Here is a 19,594-nt window from a genome sequence, read left to right on the forward strand (position 1 = left end):
CTTCTCTTTACAGAGGAGGAGTGGATATCCACACAGCCTGGCCTCTCTTCTCTTTACAGAGGAGGAGTGGATATCCACATAGCCTGGCCTCTTCTCTTTACAGAGGAGGAGAGGATATCCACACAGCCTGTCCCCTCTTCTCTTTACAGAGGAGGAGTGGATATCCACACAGCCTGGCCTCTCTTCTCTTTACAGAGGAGGAGTGGATATCCACACAGCCTGGCCTCTCTTCTCTTTACAGAGGAGGAGTAGATATCCACACAGCCTGGCCTCTCTTCTCTTTACAGAGGAGGAGTGGATATCCACACAGCCTGGTCTCTCTTCTCTTTACAGAGGAGGAGAGGATATCCACACAGCCTGGCCTCTCTTCTCTTTACAGAGGAGGAGTGGATATCCACACAGCCTGGTCTCTCTTCTCTTTACAGAGGAGGAGAGGATATCCACACAGCCCGGCCTCTCTTCTCTTTACAGAGGAGGAGTAGATATCAACACAGCCTGGTCTCTCTTCTCTTTACAGAGGAGGAGAGGAGCTTCAATGCCTGCCCTGCTCTCAGCTTTAACCCTCTCAACCCTCTCAACTAATTCAGGGTCAGATATACTCTTATCTCCATTAATGGTTCAGGCCAGTATTGGAGGTGAACAATCTGATCTTAGATCATTCTTTAAGTACTTATTTTGTGTCACACCAATGGTTGATATGAATAACACAAGTGGTTACTTTGGCATCATATAACAGTCAGTTCTCAGCTATGTTATGCTTTGGGCTATCCCGTCCCCTCAGTGAGTATCTTCCCTCAGCCTGCAGTACAAGCCAATGCTACCATGACAACTAAATTAAGTGTCAACCTCTTTTTAGATGCTCAGTTTCTGACAGGCAGGGCAGAAATCAGACCAGAGGTAGAGATTCAAGGTTGTGTCCCATATGGCATCCTCCTATTTGCTATTTAGTGCACTACTTTTGACCGGGGCTCATAGGGAATAGGGTGCCATTTGGGACATACATCAAGTCTTTCACATACTGTAGAAAACCAGAATTCAGCAAACTGTGATTTAGCTGTGGTTGTTTTTTCTGAGTACCCCTCAATTGGTTAGTGCACGTTGTATAAGCTAAAACGTGTCATCTGAACAGACCATATCTAGAGGGGATCATTAGACTGTATGGGAGCTACAGAATTCACACATTCTGGGTGGTTTTCAACAGGGAGAAGGGATCAGTGTCTGAGACTGTCTAATCAGACAGCTTTTCAGGACACAAAATGAAGTGGAAGTAAACGGTTGTGCTCTATGATGATTCACGTTAATGGGATGGCCAATCATGTCCAGTAAAAACACATTGAAAACGTATTGTTAATGTGGTTTTGATTGATTGCTCAATCTTTTCAACTGCTTCCCAAGGCATTTCATCTGGCATTTTGAACCTGCACAATACATTATAATGCAAGCCCACTCAAATAACTGGTTTCTCAACTTAACTATTACATTTTGTGCCAATCTGTCATTGTTCTGCACAGTAGCTTCCCTGACCCCACTCTATTAGAGAACCCCATTGGAGGACAGCACAGGAAGTGTCCCCTGCCAGGAGCTGAAAGGTCAACCAGCCATCTCCGTCCTTATCTGCCCTATCAGTTCACCTCTCACGACTAACACAGGTGTCCTGCCTCTGCCGCCATGCTGTGTGTGTTGTAGCTGGAGGCTACTGGAACCAACTGCTGGGGTCACTCCCAGGCAGCGAGAACATAGCGGACCTTTGTATGTTTTCAGCTACCGCTCTTTGTTATTCTCCCTGTAGAACATGTGGAGTGTAACTTATACTCTGCCCACATACACACACAGACACACACACAGGCACCAATGCACGTAGACACACACACACACACACACACACACACACACACATATATACACACACACACACACACACACACACACACACACACACACACACACACACACAGAGAACACAGAACACACACGCCCACCCAGCCAAGCCAAGGCCCCTTGAGTTATCACCAGCCTTCATCATACGACAAAGCAATGAAAGACTTCCCTTTTCTTTTAGCTAACATGAACTTTTCCTGCTCGAGTTGGAGAGTGTGTTTGACGACTGTAATGGACACCTTTTGGAGAGGGATGTTAAGTAGCCTTGATGAGGTGAGTTTGGCCGGTAACATTTTCTATGAGGGCTATCACAACGCATTAGAAAAGCACTTATAAGGCATTATATGTGTGTGTGCATTGAGAAGGAATAGGCACAACTCTCACTCATGCTTATACAATATTTTGGGTTGTACCTCATCTCTCGCTGGTTGAGGCCCTTCTTTTCCTCTCTGTTATGTGTATGTGTCTCATAAAAAGAGTTGGCCTTATTTCACTGGATCCTGTGTGAATTCAACAGGTATCAGGATCAGTACTGATCTGGGCTGAGAGTAGGAGTTCTCACACGCACCGACCTGTCCACTTTGTTGAGGGTCAAGGGTCACACACCATTGTCTTCTCTGACACTCTCAGCTGTAAAAAGGGCACAATTGGCCAATCACAGATCAGAATCTACAGGTCGTGGAACATCTACTGATCATTCACACCCCCTGAATTTGCCTCAATATTTCTGATAAACTGTGAGGAGCACATTGGTCATGAGGACTTTAACTGTACTCTTCTGTTCCTTCTGGCTGACAATCAGCTGATCACGTGGTGGGTGCCTTTATCAAATCAAATCAAATGTTATTTGTCACATGCACCGAATACAACAGGTGCAGACCTTACAGTGAAATGCTTACTGACAAGCCCTTAACCAACAACGCTTTAAGAAGTTTGAAGGAAAAAAAGTGTTAAGGAAAAAATAGCTGTTCAGGAGTCTTATGGCTTGGAGGTAGAAGCTGTTTAGAAGCCTCTCGAACGTAGACTTGGTGCTCCGGTACCACTTGCCGTGCGGTAGCAGAGAGAACAGTCCATGACTAGGGTGGCTGGAGTCTTTGACAATTTTTAGGACCTTCCTCTGACACCGCCTAGTATAGAGGTCCTGGATGTCAGGAAGCTTGGTCCCAGTGATGTACTGGGCCGTACGCACTACCCTCTGTAGTGTCTTGCGGTCGGAGGCCGAGCAGTTGCCCTACCAGGCAGTGATGCAACCAGTCAGGATGCTCTCGATGATGCAGCTGGATCTGAGGACCCATGCCAAATCTTTTTATTTTCCTGAGGTGGAATAGGTTTTGTTGTGCCCTCTTCCCGACTGTCTTAGTGTGTTTGGGCAACAAGTTATTATTTCATTTTTTGGTACTTTTTTACCCCTTTTTTGTGATATCCAATTGGTAGTTACAGTCTTGTCCCATCGCTGCAACTCCCGTACGTATTCAGGAGAGGCGAAGTTCGAGAGCCATGCATCCTCCAAAGAAGCACTGCTTCTTGACACACTGCTTATTTAACCTGGAAGCCAATGTGTCGGAGGAAACACCGTACAGCTGGCGACCGAAGTCAGTGTGCATGCACCCCGGCCGCCACAGCAGTCACTAGAGCATGATGGGACAAGGACATCCCAGCTGGCCAAATCCTACCCTAACCCGGGTGATGCTGGGCCAATTGTGCGCCGCCTCATGGGTCTCCTGGTCGTGGCCGGCTCCGACACAGCCCAGGATCAAACCGAGATCTGTAGTGACGCCTCAAACACTGCAGTGCCTTAGATCGATCGCTGTGCCACTCGGGAGGCCCTGGAAAACAAGTTTTAAGACAGGCTAAGAGAGAAGAGTCGGGAGAGGATAAGAGAGAGAGAGAGAGAAAGAGAGAGAGAGAGAGAGAGAGAGAGAGAAAGAGAAAGAGAGAGAGAGAGAGAGAGAGAGAGAGATTGACAAACAAAACCAAACATAGGCAAAGTCTTCTCATACCAATTAGGATCTGGCTAAAAATACTTGAATCAGTTATAGAACACATTGCCCTTTATGGTTGTGAGGTCTGGGGTCCGCTCACCAACCAAGGATTCACAAAATGGGACAAACACCAAATTGAGACTTTGCATGCAGAATTCTGCAAAAATATCCTCAGTGTACAACGTAAAACACCAAATAACACATTGGAAAGAATTTACAAAAAACAGAGCAAACTGGAATGCTATTTGGCCTTGAACAGAGAATACACAGTGGCAGAATACCTGACCACTGTGACTGACCCACACTTAAGGAAAGCTTTGTCTGTGTACATACTTAGTGAGCATAGCCTTGCTATTGAGAAAGGCCGCCATAGGCAGACCTGGCTCTCAAGAGAAGACAGGCTATGTGCACACTGCCCACAAAATGAGGTGGAAACTGAGCTGCACATCCTAACCTCCTGCTAAATGTATGACCATATTAGAGACACATATTTCCCTCAGATTACACAGACCCACCAAGAATTTGAAAACCAATCTAATTTTGATAAACTCCCATATCTATTGGGTAAAATACCACCGTGTGCCATCACAGCAGCAAAATGTGTGACCCGTTGCCACAAGAAAAGGGCGACCAGTGAAGAACAAACACCAATGTAAATACAACCTATATTTATGTTTATTTATCTTCTCTTTTGTACTTGAACTATTTGCACATAATATTATTTTTGAACTTTTGTGAGTGTAATGTTCATTTGTATTTTTTATTTCACTTTTGTTTATTATCTTCTTCACTTTCTTTGGCAATGTTAACATATGTTTCCCATGGCAATAAAGCCCTTAAATAAAATGGAAATTGAATTGAGAGAAGTGGAAATGGGGAGGTGGGAGAGAGAGAGAGGTGGAGGTGGAGGTAGAGAGAGGTAGAGGAAGATAAGGAGGTGAATAAAATAAAGAACAGAGTTGACATTTGGTCCTCATTATAATTATCTAGCTGTTGCTAGGAGGCTTGTGATCACTGTTATCTCATTGATACTGTACAGCTCCTGATAAAGACTCTTTGAGGCTTCACACGCCTTTGTCCTTGTGCTGGGAAACATACAGACAAGCTGAAATTAAGGCACCATACACACACTGGCATGCAAACACATAAACACATACTATACACAGTCTCTCTCTCTCTCTCTCTCTCTCTCTCTCTCTCTCTCTCTCTCTCTCTCTCTCTCTCTCTCTCTCTCTCTCTCTCTCTCTCTCTCTCTCTCTCTCTCTCTCTCTCTCTCTCTCTCTCTCTCTCTCTCTCTCTCTCTCTCTCTCTCTCTCTCTCTCTCTCTCTCTCTCTCTCTCTCTCTCTCTCTCTCACACACACACACACACACACACACACCCAGTTCACCTCCTGCAGTATTGTGTGAGTATAACACATTAGTGATTTAGGGGCCAGTGTCTGAGATGTGCGTCAGAGCCTCAGTGAGCCAGGCTCCAACCCCTCAGTGTTTACCTTACTACACAGGGGGAAGGGGCCACATACACACACACACACGCACGCACACACACACAGAGCTGAGAGTGCCTGTGTCTCCTGTCTGTCTCCTCCAGACAGCTGGTGCCTGTCTTACCACAGATCCGACACACACTCACACACACACAGCTCCCTTCTCTTTTGTCCTCCCCTAACATCACTACACCCAGACTGGTCATTACATCAATCACAATATCTGTTGGTTGGTTCCTCAACACTGTGAAGACTGTCGCAACAAATGTAGACACAGGTATGGTGCTGGAGATAATGAATATGAGGTTAAAAAGTGGTTAAGTGTCCCTTTAAATGGCACTTTTGTGTTATGGAAGCTACTATATTCTTTGAGCTGAGATGATTCCTCTTTTTGCTGTTAAGTGGACTGAAAGATGCTACACAAGACTAACCATAGAATTAGGAATTAGAATGCTAATAATTTAATAGGATCTCTATGGGACTAACTACTGTAACTATTCATCCTTGCTTCAAGTAATTCCTGTTATTTCTGCTGTGTGAGAATGACTTCATCAGGGATGTTGTTTTAGGCTCTTCCTTATTTCCTGTTGAATCACTGTATCTAAACGCCTTTATATGTCTCGGCATTATAGGCATTATATCAGCCATATCTACAGGTAGTGAATTTCATGGCCCATTTTGTTCATGCCATTTTGTCTCAAAACTGTTCTTTGTGACATCACTGGTCTAGATCTGTGTTTGTCTAGATCTGTTATGCAGGATCAGCCGTTGCATCAGGTGGTTAGTCAGCTGTGGTAGCAGGTCTGGTATATGTCTGTTTGTAGCATGGGCCACATGGCTTAGTCCTTATCTCTATCCAGATGCATGACTCTCCTTATCACGGGGCGGCAGGTAGCCTAGCGGGTTAGGAGTGGTTTGAATTCCCGAGCCAGCAAGGTGAAGAAATCTGCTGTTCTACCCTTGTGCAAGGCAGTTAACCCCCAACAACTGCACCGATGACGTGGCTGTAGATTAAGGCAGCCCCCTGCACCACTCTGATGGATTAAATGCAGAAGACACATTTCAGTTGAATGGGTTCAGTTGTGCAACTGACTAGGTATCCCTTTACCACTAGCATGGCTGTCAGTGAACTGTAATACACTGTAGGCACATCAGGACAGCCTCTGTCTCTCCTCAAAGCTGGTCAGAATTGTATGGATCAGCTGAGACCATTGGGTTTGTATTCATGAAGCGTCTCAGAATAGGAGTGCTGGTCTAGGATCAGTTACCCCCCATACATTAATTGTATTGTAATGTAAAAGGCTGAACTTATTCTAGATCAGCGTTTCTACTCTAAGACACTTTATGAATATAGGCTGGAAGCTGTTATTCATGTGGTGCACCGGGTTAGTTATCCCCACTCCTCCGGATTCCAGGTGTACTACTATGTGATTGAACATCTTATTGGCTTCCCAAACTGGTATGGGGGATTCTTTCCAGGAACTCACTTTCAAAAGACCAGTTCTTTAATGTTAGTGCAGATGGAGGAAAACAGATGGAGAGACTGAGGCCATTTTATAGTATTGAGATACAGCCTTAACAACACAGCACTCTCTATCACACTCATCATCAGGCCACTATCTTGGGTTGAGTTCATTAATCACCAAACGGTAGAAAACCTATTGAAACATTGAGGGACTACCTAGACTTGTCCAATATGAAGCGCTCATATTTGTTCCCCATGGCAAAAAAAATATTCTAACGCTGTGCCCCAATGAACAAATAGTAACTAGCATTGATTTTGCTGATAGCTTGAGGAGAGTTTTACTTACAGTGATTGTGATGTGGTTGTCTGAATTAATGCACTGGAGAAGAGCGTCTGCTAAACGACCAAAATGTCAAATGTAAATGTAAACACGGTTCTGCTGACAGTGGGCCAGATCCCTCTTCCTGTCTCAGGGAGGAAACCTAATCCCTGTTTGTAACAGTTGGACATCAGTCACCTGGCCTCACCTCGCTGGCATGCCCAGGGCAGACCACTATTAGCCAGGGAGCGCTGGGATAAAGCCAGCCATTGTCCAGGACCATGGGTCCAAAGTACCTAGAGGGCCCGGAGTGCTGACAGACCTGGAATGCCAATCTGTCGATAACCGTCAACCAAGCTGAGATTTCCTGTATCTGTACAGCAGATTCGAGAGAGTTTAGAGGAGCATTAGGCCAGTGAGACTCAGCCTTGTTTAAGCAGTCACAGAAATATCCATAATGCATCCTGAAAAATGTTACTCCTGATTTTGGTCTCTTTCCTCAGTGAAACTAAACTATTTCTGAACTGTTGCCAAGATCAGCTATTGCACCCAGAATTCTGTGTCAAACACCTCAATAGCACAGCATTTGTCATGTATCTACTCACACATCTTTAAATCTTGAGGTAGCCCTGCCTAAACTGCAGCCAGCATGGCTTTTATTCAGTAATACGACACAAAAACCTGATGAAAAGAACCAAGTGTGTGAAAATAGTTTGCTCCATAAGGGGGTCTATTACCCCCATGCTGCTCCCTGGCTCGGGGCCTTCTGAGCGGGGAAGATGCTGGCACTGGCTGGGTTGTTTATTTGGGAGCTCCAGGGCCCTAGTCTGGAGGAGCAGAGGTTAGCTAGGTGTCGCAACCTCCAAACTGACACGGAACCAATGGAACCCCATACGTTACGCAGGGTTGGGGAGTAAGTCATTACATGTAATCCGTTACATGTAAGGGATTACAAAAACGGTAACTGTAATCCATTACGTTACCAGCAAAAATATTGTAATCAGATTACAGATACTTTTGAAAAACTAGATGATTACTTTGAGGATTACTTTTAAATTCAGAAATAAAATCTTTGACACTTTGACACACTCTGTTTTCACAATGATATTCAAATCAGCATTGAAAAAAGGCGCAAATTGAAGTTTGTTCCACCTGAGCGAGTCTGACCACAAGTCAGAGACCACTATGATGACACACCAAATGTGTTTGATGCATCGCGGGAAAAGAGCAGAAATAGGCTTTTGTAGGCTACAGTTCAAGATATCTCTTCCAATGATGTGACTGTTGTCGGCATCCAAAGATTATCCAACTTGAATAAACGCTTGGAGGTAAGGATGACAGCAGCGGTTTAGTCTACGGTGATACGGATATCACTTATTATTATTGATCAATGCATGCCATTCCACAAGCGCAGCATTTATTATTCAACTCGAATCAATGAGCCCAATCAGTCCTTCATTACAACAAAATCATAAACAACAGAGCTGGCTAATATGTCCTTAGTGTTGGGGTTATGCTCAGGTAAAACAATGTGGCTAATCTAAACTGATAGACTTTGGTTTTTAATGTAATGTAATGTAAGGATATCATTTAATCATATTATTATTATATGTAGTAGAAAGCGATGGGTTAGAAGAAGCCTACATAACCAACCCATAAAGTAACATTTTACATCCATATATGGCCAGCTATGTAAACTTTAACATTGATTTATCCTGAAATAGATGTCGTTCAATTGGTAACGTACATGTTTGTCTTCTTCTAATGCATTTTAAGGCGAAAGTAATCTGAAAGTAATCTAAAAGTAATGTAATCAGATTACATGACTGATTTTCGGTAATCCAAAAGTTACGTTACTGATTCCACTTTTGGACAGGTAACTAGTAACTGTAATGGATTACATTTAGAAAGTAACCTACCTAACCCTGACTGTAAGGCTGTAAGGCCAACTTAGAAACCCAACGGAAACATAACAACAACAACAACTGGAAACAATAAGCCCCAGGTCCCAAATCTTTTTACCTGGGACTCATTGCACTACTAGCCTGGTTCCAGATCTGCCAGTCCTCTGTCAACTCCCCTGTCTACCTTGGTTAGTTAAGGCATCCTGGTGATTTGCAGAACTCAATGTTTGCTAATGGAATAATACATTGAATTTGACATGGCTGACACTTAAATAGCATAAGAATGCTGTAACTATAGCTAGCTTTCAAGGATAACTTTATGAAGATTATAGCAAGAAACTGTCTGGGCAAAAGCCCTGTGTGTGTCTGTGTGTGTGTCTGTGTGCTTCTGTGTGCGTGCGTGTGTCTGTGTGCATCTGTGTGCGTGCGTGTGTCTGTGTGCGTCTGTGTGCATGCGTGCGTGTATCCGTGTGTGTGTGTGTGTGTGTGTCTGTGTGTGTCTGTGTGCGTCTGTGTGTGTCTGTGTGTGTCTGTGTGTGTCTGTGTGTGTCTGTGTGTGTCTGTGTGCATCTGTGTGCGTGCGTGTGTCTGTGTGCGTCTGTGTGCATGCGTGCGTGTATCCGTGTGTGTGTGTGTGTGTGTGTCTGTGTGTGTCTGTGTGCGTCTGTGTGTGCAAATGGGGGTGGTTGGGTGTGTGATGATGCTTCATTTATTTGAAGCTTGAAGATATTTCACTAGAAAATAAAAATGCTGAAGAGTGTGTATGATACTATTTCTAGTGAACTGGGCTAGACTAATATTTGTCCTTCTATTGTAGAAACTTCATTACTAAAGAGATTACTAAAGAAATTACTAAAGATATATTATAATCAGCTTGGGTTTTACTATAAATGTAAGTGGGTCACGTGATCAACAAATGACGCACGTCACAGAAATAGATGGTATATATAAAGGTAACACCCATAGATGGTAAATATAAAGGTAACACCCATAGATGGTATATATAAAGGTAACACCCATAGATGGTATATATAAAGGTCACACTCAAAGAGGTATATATAAAGGTCACACCCATAGATGGTATATATAAAGATCACACCCATAGATGGTATATATAAAGGTCACACCCATAGATGGTATAGATAAAGGTCACACCCATATAGGTATATATAAAGGTAACACCCATAGAGGTATATATAAAGGTCACACCCATAGATGGTATATATAAAGGTAACACCCATAGATGGTATATATAAAGGTCACACCCATAGATGGTATATATAAAGGTCACACCCATAGATGGTATATATAAAGGTAACACCCATAGATGGTATATATAAAGGTAACACCCATAGATGGTATATATAAAGGTAACACCCATAGATGGTATATATAAAGGTAACACCCATAGATGGTATATATAAAGGTAACACCCATAGATGGTATATATAAAGATCACACCCATAGATGGTATATATAAAGATCACACCCATAGATGGTATATATAAAAGTCACACCCATAGAGGTATATATAAAGGTAACACCCATAGAGGTATATATAAAGATCATACCCATAGATGGTATATATAAAGGTCACACCCATAGATGGTATATATAAAGGTAACACCCATAGGGGTATATATAAAGGTAACACCATTAGCCAACCTGTTGCTGCTTATCTATGTTATTTGTTGATAGAACCGCGTTTTTATTCAATGGGCAGAATTGAACAGAATTTGAGTATTTTTTTATAGGATACATGCTAATTCATCACAATTTATGGGCAGGGCGAGCGCAGGGGTGTATTCATTACGCCGATTCTGTTGTAAAATGTTTTGTAATATTTAACAACAGAAACCAAAAGTTTTGCAACGAAAACTAGAGTTTCTATTGGACAAATTCAGTTAGGTCCCGCCATGTTTCGTTCCGTTTGCTTCCATTTGGTTCTTAACTTGTAAACGGTTTCCGTCGTAAGAGATAATGAATACACCACAGTAGCGCGCGCTTTGGTTGTGTTTGATCAGTTTGTGCGCATCGGTTTGTTGTGAGTCATTCACGTTTTCATTGAGGGAATGCGAAATAACTACATCGCAATGATGAAAAAATATGTGAAGCGTATTAAATCAGGTAATGAACGGACTTTCCCTGTTAATATTTTAGTTACATCGGGATTCCGTAGGGTTTTTGTTTTTTGTGACATAGTTTTCAACTTGATTTTTGAATGGTGTTCCCCAAACACGTTAGAAATCAAATTGTAGGCCTACAATCTTCTCCAAGAGATTATTCCAAATCTGAAACGCTTTCCCCTCTTGTATTTTGGTAGCCTAGTTAGGCTATAGCAGTAGGCTACTCAGCTAAATTATGAAATTGTGATATATACTGATGCATATATTGATGTTTATTAATCCATTCATTATATTACTTAATTAATGTACAAGGCAACACAATTCGTCTGTGTTGATCTGTTGACTGACCACAACATGTCTTCTCTTTTCCAGCACTAAAGAGGTCGTTTGAGGTGGAGGAGTCTGACATCTCCATCAACCCCTCCCCTCTGTCCCGTAGGACCAACCTCCGCTCCTCCACCTCCAGCCAGCGAAGCTTCCACGAAGCCCGCAACTCTGACAACCCCTCCAGAACCTCGCCTTCTGACTCCAACCCTTGCTCCCCCAAAACCAGCCTGAGACGCATGGAGCTGTCCGGGGGAGTGGTAGGAGGCCGTGCCCTGGATACAGCCTCCACCCGCCGGACCGAGATCTCTATTGAGGTGTCATCCAAGCAGATTGACAGCTCGCCCAGTCCGGGTATCGCCCGCTTCGGCCTGAAGAGGCCTGAGGCCCAGAGCCTTGGTTCTCGAGCCGGAGCCGTCTCAGAGAGCTCCACCAGCTCCAGCTCGGCACACAGACGGGCAGAGATCTCCCTCTCTCGGCCCCACGAGCCCCCCGGGGCACCCAGGAGGGGGGACTCCCAGCCTCCCTCAGCCACCCGGATCCCTGACCCCCCTCAGAGGAGGACCGACCCCACCATGGTCAGCCCTGTGGAGGGCTTTACTTCCAGGAGACCCGAGATGCCTGTCTTCCGACAGCCAGAGATGGCAGCACCACCTCCGGTCAGGGTGGTGGAGAACAACAGCCACCCCCCAGTGCCCAGTGGCCCCCTGCCCAGCCTGGTGGAGCCCAGGAGCGAGAGGACACAGCCTCCGGTCAGCGAGATGCCCGTCGTCAGACCTATAGAGAGTAAGTCAATCTAATTCTATGTCTGACATATGCATTAGTCTCTAATGCTTGTTCATTTCACCTCTGTGCACTCTCTCTGTCTGTGGACAGTATTTCACAACTGCTCTCTGCTGAGAGAGAATGTAGAGAAAGTTGTTTTTTAAAGTTCAGGGGTTGATCCTTTGCTTTGATCAGAATCATTTGTGTTGTAGAATGTCAGTTGCATTTGTTTTCAGTGTTCGCACCATTTCAAGACAGTTTAGACACACAAGCTGTCTTATTTGACATGTGAATAGTCACCTTTCACTCAGACAAAGTGCAGCCTAACCCTGCAAGGCAACAGTGACAGTACCAGTACAGATGGTTTCTCATGAGCTCTTGCTGCTGTGCTGTCTGGATGTCTGACTGGGAATATAGGTCAGAGTAATGATGAGGATCCCAGCTGAGGCCCAGCAGTAAGAATGGGGCCAGTCAGTCAGCCAGCTAGCCAGCCAGCCAGCCAGCCATCCATCCAGCCAGCCAGTCAGCCATCCAGCCAGCCAGCCAGCCAGTCAGCCAGCCAGCCAGCCAGTCAGCCAGCCAGCCAGCCAGCCAGCCAGCCAAGTTGAGTGTACTCTAACCATTACGTCAGGATCTTATGAAGGACTTAATGGAAGCAGACAGAGGTTGACATAGCAGTGAATTGTGAAACTGAACTATGTATGATGTGGTACTCCCTTGGTTTTCATTTCAGATATTCCTGGAAGTGATGTTTTTACAGGGTCGACTCCGGTGTTAAGAATGCAGTAAAGTAGTGGTTGTGTTTCATAGTTGCTGGTCCATCCTTCAGCTGTAAACATACAGTAAAGTATTGGTTGTGTTTCATAGTTGCTGGTCCATCCTTCAGCTGTAAACATACAGTAAAGTAGTGGTTGTGTTTTATAGTTGCTGGTCCATCCTTCAGCTGTGTCCTGTGTAAACATGCAGTAAAGTAGTGGTTGTGTTTCATAGTTGCTGGTCCATCCTTCAGCTGTGTCCTGTGTAAACATACAGTAAAGTAGTGGTTGTGTTTCATAGTTGCTGGTCCATCCTTCAGCTGTAAACATACAGTAAAGTAGTGGTTGTGTTTTATAGTTGCTGGTCCATCCTTCAGCTGTGTCCTGTGTAAACATGCAGTAAAGTAGTGGTTGTGTTTCATAGTTGCTGGTCCATCCTTCAGCTGTGTCCTGTGTAAACATGCAGTAAAGTAGTGGTTGTGTTTTATAGTTGCTGGTCTATCCTTCAGCTGTGTCCTGTGTAAACATACAGTAAAGTAGTGGTTGTGTTTTATAGTTGCTGGTCCATCCTTCAGCTGTAAACATACAGTAAAGTAGTGGTTGTGTTTCATAGTTGCTGGTCCATCCTTCAGCTGTGTCCTGTGTAAACATACAGTAAAGTAGTGGTTGTGTTTCATAGTTGCTGGTCCATCCTTCAGCTGTGTCCTGTGTAAACATACAGTAAAGTAGTGGTTGTGTTTCATAGTTGCTGGTCCATCCTTCAGCTGTGTCCTGTGTAAACATACAGTAAAGTAGTGGTTGTGTTTTATAGTTGCTGGTCCATCCTTCAGCTGTGTCCTGTGTAAACATACAGTAAAGTTCTTCCATAAAGATGGATCATTCAAAACCAGAGTGATAGATAGCCTTCCTTTCCTCCGTCTAACCTGACCTAGCCTTGAGCTTTTTGGGGTTTGAACTAGAGATGAGTGATATGGCGAAAATATTACATCACAGTATTTTTGACAGTATTTGAAGCTATTTGAGGTTTTTGAATAATACAAGTTGTAAATATGCTTCATGAGTAATTCATGACACTAGGGTGACAACACATACATGTGATTTCAATGGCTTTCTCCATTTATACTCCAAACAAAAATACTTTTTAGCATTTTCATCCATTTCTGCACTTTTGACTATAATTTCCCCACTGTGACTCTAGTAGCAGATGGAGTAAACTATAAAAACACACATTATACCCATAGGAGTTGTGTATCATGTTTAACAAACCAAACATACTGTTATAGAAAGTCAAGACACTCAAACCGGTCCGTGCATCATTCCCGGTGTGTATAGTAAAATACAGTATACCACCCAGCCCTAAATTGACTGAATGAATAGGATAATGCTACATTGAAAGATACATTTATAACATGAATGTAAACCACTGCTTTTTTAAATGACTCTTTCAAGGTAGACTTTGAGATTTTGGCAATGAGATCCTTAATCTACTTCCCCAGAGTCAGGTGAATGCTGGATAACATTTTTATGTCTCTGTGTAAGTTGATGGAAGTTGCTAACTGGCACTAGCGCAATGACTGGAAGTCTATGGGTATCTGCATTTTCTTGCAAACCTACCTCTAACTTATTTTATATTGGACACAGAGGCATAAAAATGGTATCCACAAATTCATCTGACTCTGGGGAACTAGATACAATATACTAGATACAACCCCGAAGTATCCCTTTAAACTACTACTACTAGTTTGATGGTTGTTAATTGTCCCATTAACAATCACCCATATTAGCCAACTGATTTTATTTCAAACTTCACATTTCTCTAGCAAGGCCCTACGTTGTAGGTTATTTATCGTAATGAACGATATTAGTGAAATACCCACGAGAAGTGGTTGGTGTTAATCATTGTTGGTTTATCGTCCCAGCTGTAGTTGGAACTTTGAAGCACAGTGACTAATGGTGGAACTATGCTGTGGTGTGAAGGGTTGGTGTGCGTCCCAAATGGCACCCTAATTCCCTATGAAGTGCACTAGTTTTGACGAGCCCTGTGGGCCCAGCTCAAAAGTAGTGCACAAATGACCATAGTAGGGTGTCACTTGTGACACAGCCATGGTTAGCAAAGCCTTGAGATAAAAGAAGATCATTCTGTGGTGCTTTTTCCTAAGTCATGTGTCATAATTGTATATTTTTCTGGAAAAGTACCTGTCATCCTACGGTGGCTAGGAGCTGTCAGTAAGAACTATGACTCATGATTCAGGCATGCCAAACCTTCAGCCCATCTGTTTTAAAGATGAAAAGGGCAATGAAGTGAATGTTATTTCGGCTTCCGATGTGCCTTTTCTCAAACCACCAGAAAACCACCAGAAAAGCCTCAAAGGATGGGACCGTTTCAACTTGAAGGGTCAGGGAGGTATGAGTGAGGTCATGAGTGTATGAATACAGATGATGCAATGTTGACATTGTGGGGGCTTGAAGGCTTCCTATATGTAGGCCTACCTCTCTCATTAAAGGTCTAAGTAGCCTTGACTTTTTCCTGTCTCCTCGTGGGAGAGGTCTTAGAGAGGTCTTAGTTTATTGTGGGGGAAGTTTAAAGGGCCACTTCACCACTTTTTAATCTCATTCGTTATCTCCAGCAAATACTGTACCAGTGTGTTGTGGTAATGAATATGAGGTTCAAAAGTGTTGAAGTGCCCCTTTAAGTGTGATGTCAGACTTGGCGTTGACCTGATGACCTCATTCTGAAGTATAATTTGTTATAATGAACAGACCCAGGTGATGCCATAGTAACTCCATCCACTATGAACCCTTACTGTACTGATGATGAAAATAAAGTTACAAAAACAGAATTCAGAATATTAGATACATTTGGTGGTGTTATTGTGAGGCCCCTGTGAGGCAGTGTGGTGGTGTTATTGTGAGGCAGTGTGGTGGTGTTATTGTGAGGCCCCTATGAGGCAGTATGGTGGCGTTATTGTGAAGCTCCTGTGAGGCAGTATGGTGGCGTTATTGTGAAGCTCCTGTGAGGCAGTATGGTGGTGGTATTGTGAAGCTCCTGTGAGGCAGTATGGTGGTGTTATTGTGAAGCCCCTGTGAGGCAGTATGGTGGTGTTATTGTGAAGCCTCTGTGAGGCAGTATGGTGGTGTTATTGTGAAGCCTCTGTGAGGCAGTATGGTGGTGTTATTGTGAAGCTCCTGTGAGGCAGTATGGTGGTGTTATTGTGAGGCAGTATGGTGGTGTTATTGTGAGGCCCCTATGAGGCAGTATGGTGGCGTTATTGTGAAGCTCCTGTGAGGCAGTATGGTGGCGTTATTGTGAAGCCTCTGTGAGGCAGTATGGTGGTGTTATTGTGAAGCTCCTGTGAGGCAGTATGGTGGTGTTATTGTGAAGCCCCTGTGAGGCAGTATGGTGGTGTTATTGTGAAGCCCCTGTGAGGCAGTATGGTGGTGTTATTGTGAAGCCCCTGTGAGGCAGTATGGTGGTGTTATTGTGAGGGCCCTATGAGGCAGTGTGGTGGTGTTATTGTGAGGCAGTATGGTGGTGTTATTGTGAAGCTCCTGTGAGGCAGTGTGGTAGTGTTATTGTGAGGGCCCTATGAGGCAGTGTGGTGGTGTTATTGTGAGGCAGTATGGTGGTGTTATTGTGAAGCTCCTGTGAGGCAGTATGGTGGTGTTATTGTGAAGCTCCTGTGAGGCAGTATGGTGGTGTTATTGTGAAGCCCCTGTGAGGCAGTATGGTGGTGTTATTGTGAAGCCTCTGTGAGGCAGTATGGTGGTGTTATTGTGAGGCAGTATGGTTGTGTTATTGTGAAGCTCCTGTGAGGCAGTATGGTGGTGTTATTGTGAAGCCCCTGTGAGGCAGTATGGTGGTGTTATTGTGAAGCCCCTGTGAGGCAGTATGGTGGTGTTATTGTGAGGCAGTATGGTGGTGTTATTGTGAAGCCCCTGTGAGGCAGTATGGTGGTGTTATTGTGAAGCCCCTGTGAGGCAGTATGGTGGTGTTATTGTGAGGGCCCTATGAGGCAGTGTGGTGGTGTTATTGTGAGGCAGTATGGTGGTGTTATTGTGAAGCTCCTGTGAGGCAGTGTGGTAGTGTTATTGTGAGGGCCCTATGAGGCAGTGTGGTGGTGTTATTGTGAGGCAGTATGGTGGTGTTATTGTGAAGCTCCTGTGAGGCAGTATGGTGGTGTTATTGTGAAGCTCCTGTGAGGCAGTATGGTGGTGTGATTGTGAAGCCCCTGTGAGGCAGTATGGTGGTGTTATTGTGAAGCCTCTGTGAGGCAGTATGGTGGTGTTATTGTGAAGCCCCTGTGAGGCAGTATGGTGGTGTTATTGTGAGGCAGTATGGTGGTGTTATTGTGAAGCCCCTGTGAGGCAGTATAGTGGTGTTATTGTGAGGGCCCTATGAGGCAGTGTGGTGGTGTTATTGTGAGGCAGTATGGTGGTGTTATTGTGAAGCTCCTGTGAGGCAGTGTGGTGGTGTTATTGTGAGGGCCCTATGAGGCAGTGTGGTGGTGTTATTGTGAGGCAGTATGGTGGTGTTATTGTGACGCTCCTGTGAGGCAGTATGGTGGTGTTATTGTGAAGCTCCTGTGAGGCAGTATGGTGGTGTTTTTGTGAAGCCCCTGTGAGGCAGTATGGTGGTGTTATTGTGAAGCCCCTGTGAGGCAGTATGGTGGTGTTATTGTGAAGCCCCTGTGAGGCAGTATGGTGGTGTTATTGTGAGGCAGTATGGTGGTGTTATTGTGAAGCCCCTGTGAGGCAGTATGGTGGTGTTATTGTGAAGCCCCTGTGAGGCAGTATAGTGGTGTTATTGTGAGGGCCCTATGAGGCAGTGTGGTGGTGTTATTGTGAGGCAGTATGGTGGTGTTATTGTGAAGCTCCTGTGAGGCAGTGTGGTGGTGTTATTGTGAGGGCCCTATGAGGCAGTGTGGTGGTGTTATTGTGAGGCAGTATGGTGGTGTTATTGTGACGCTCCTGTGAGGCAGTATGGTGGTGTTATTGTGAAGCTCCTGTGAGGCAGTATGGTGGTGTTATTGTGAAGCCCCTGTGAGGCAGTATGGTGGTGTTATTGTGAAGCCTCTGTGAGGCAGTATGGTGGTGTTATTGTGAAGCCCCTGTGAGGCAGTATGGTGGTGTTATTGTGAGGCAGTATGGTGGTGTTATTGTGAAGCTCCTGTGAGGCAGTATGGTGGTGTTATTGTGAAGCCCCTGTGAGGCAGTATGGTGGTGTTATTGTGAAGCCTCTGTGAGGCAGTATGGTGGTGTTATTGTGAAGCCCCTGTGAGGCAGTATGGTGGTGTTATTGTGAGGCAGTATGGTGGTGTTATTGTGAAGCTCCTGTGAGGCAGTATGGTAGTGTTATTGTGTTGCCCCTGTGAGGCAGTATGGTGGTGTTATTGTGAAGCCTCTGTGAGGCAGTATGGTGGTGTTATTGTGAAGCCCCTGTGAGGCAGTATGGTGGTGTTATTGTGAAGCCCCTGTGAGGCAGTATGGTGGTGTTATTGTGAAGCTCCTGTGAGGCAGTATGGTGGTGTTATTGTGAAGCCCCTGTGAGGCAGTATGGTGGTGTTATTGTGAGGCAGTATGGTGGTGTTATTGTGAAGCTCCTGTGAGGCAGTATGGTGGTGTTATTGTGTTGCCCCTGTGAGGCAGTATGGTGGTGTTATTGTGAAGCCTCTGTGAGGCAGTATGGTGGTGTTATTGTGAAGCCCCTGTGAGGCAGTATGGTGGTGTTATTGTGAGGGCCCTATGAGGCAGTGTGGTGGTGTTATTGTGAGGCAGTATGGTGGTGTTATTGTGAGGCAGTATGGTGGTGTTATTGTGAAGCTCCTGTGAGGCAGTATGGTGGTGTTATTGTGAAGCCCCTGTGAGGCAGTATGGTGGTGTTATTGTGAAGCCTCTGTGAGGCAGTATGGTGGTGTTATTGTGAGGGCCCTATGAGGCAGTGTGGTGGTGTTATTGTGAGGCAGTATGGTGGTGTTATTGTGAAGCTCCTGTGAGGCAGTATGGTGGTGTTATTGTGAAGCCCCTGTGAGGCAGTATGGTGGTGTTATTGTGAAGCCTCTGTGAGGCAGTATGGTGGTGTTATTGTGAAGCTCCTGTGAGGCAGTATGGTGGTGTTATTGTGAAGCTCCTGTGAGGCAGTGTGGTGGTGTTATTGTTAGGGCCCTATGAGGCAGTGTGGTGGTGTTATTGTGAGGCAGTATGGTGGTGTTATTGTGAAGCTCCTGTGAGGCAGTATGGTGGTGTTATTGTGAAGCTCCTGTGAGGCAGTATGGTGGTGTTATTGTGAAGCCCCTGTGAGGCAGTATGGTGGTGTTATTGTGAAGCCCCTGTGAGGCAGTATGGTGGTGTTATTGTGAAGCTCCTGTGAGGCAGTATGGTGGTGTTATTGTGAAGCCCCTGTGAGGCAGTATGGTGGTGTTATTGTGAGGCAGTATGGTGGTGTTACTGTGAGGCAGTATGGTGGTGTTATTGTGAGGCATTATGGTGGTGTTATTGTGAAGCCCCTGTGAGGCAGTATGGTGGTGTTATTGTTAGGGCCCTATGAGGCAGTGTGGTGGTGTTATTGTGAGGCAGTATGGTGGTGTTATT

General features: G+C 44.7%; 1 protein-coding gene across 3 annotated transcripts in view; it reads left to right on the forward strand.

Moving 5' to 3' along the window:
* Positions 1–19,594, forward strand: part of LOC139421567 (septin-9-like) — a 168,084-nt gene that overhangs the window by 75,331 nt on the left and 73,159 nt on the right. For all 3 annotated transcript variants that reach the window (XM_071172589.1, XM_071172591.1, XM_071172590.1), the window contains one exon: positions 11,535–12,272. In XM_071172589.1, the coding sequence (XP_071028690.1) occupies positions 11,535–12,272 (738 nt within the window). The remainder of the gene's footprint in view (positions 1–11,534; positions 12,273–19,594) is intronic.

Source organism: Oncorhynchus clarkii, chromosome 12 (assembly GCF_045791955.1).
Source record: "Oncorhynchus clarkii lewisi isolate Uvic-CL-2024 chromosome 12, UVic_Ocla_1.0, whole genome shotgun sequence".
NCBI lineage: Eukaryota > Metazoa > Chordata > Actinopteri > Salmoniformes > Salmonidae > Oncorhynchus > Oncorhynchus clarkii.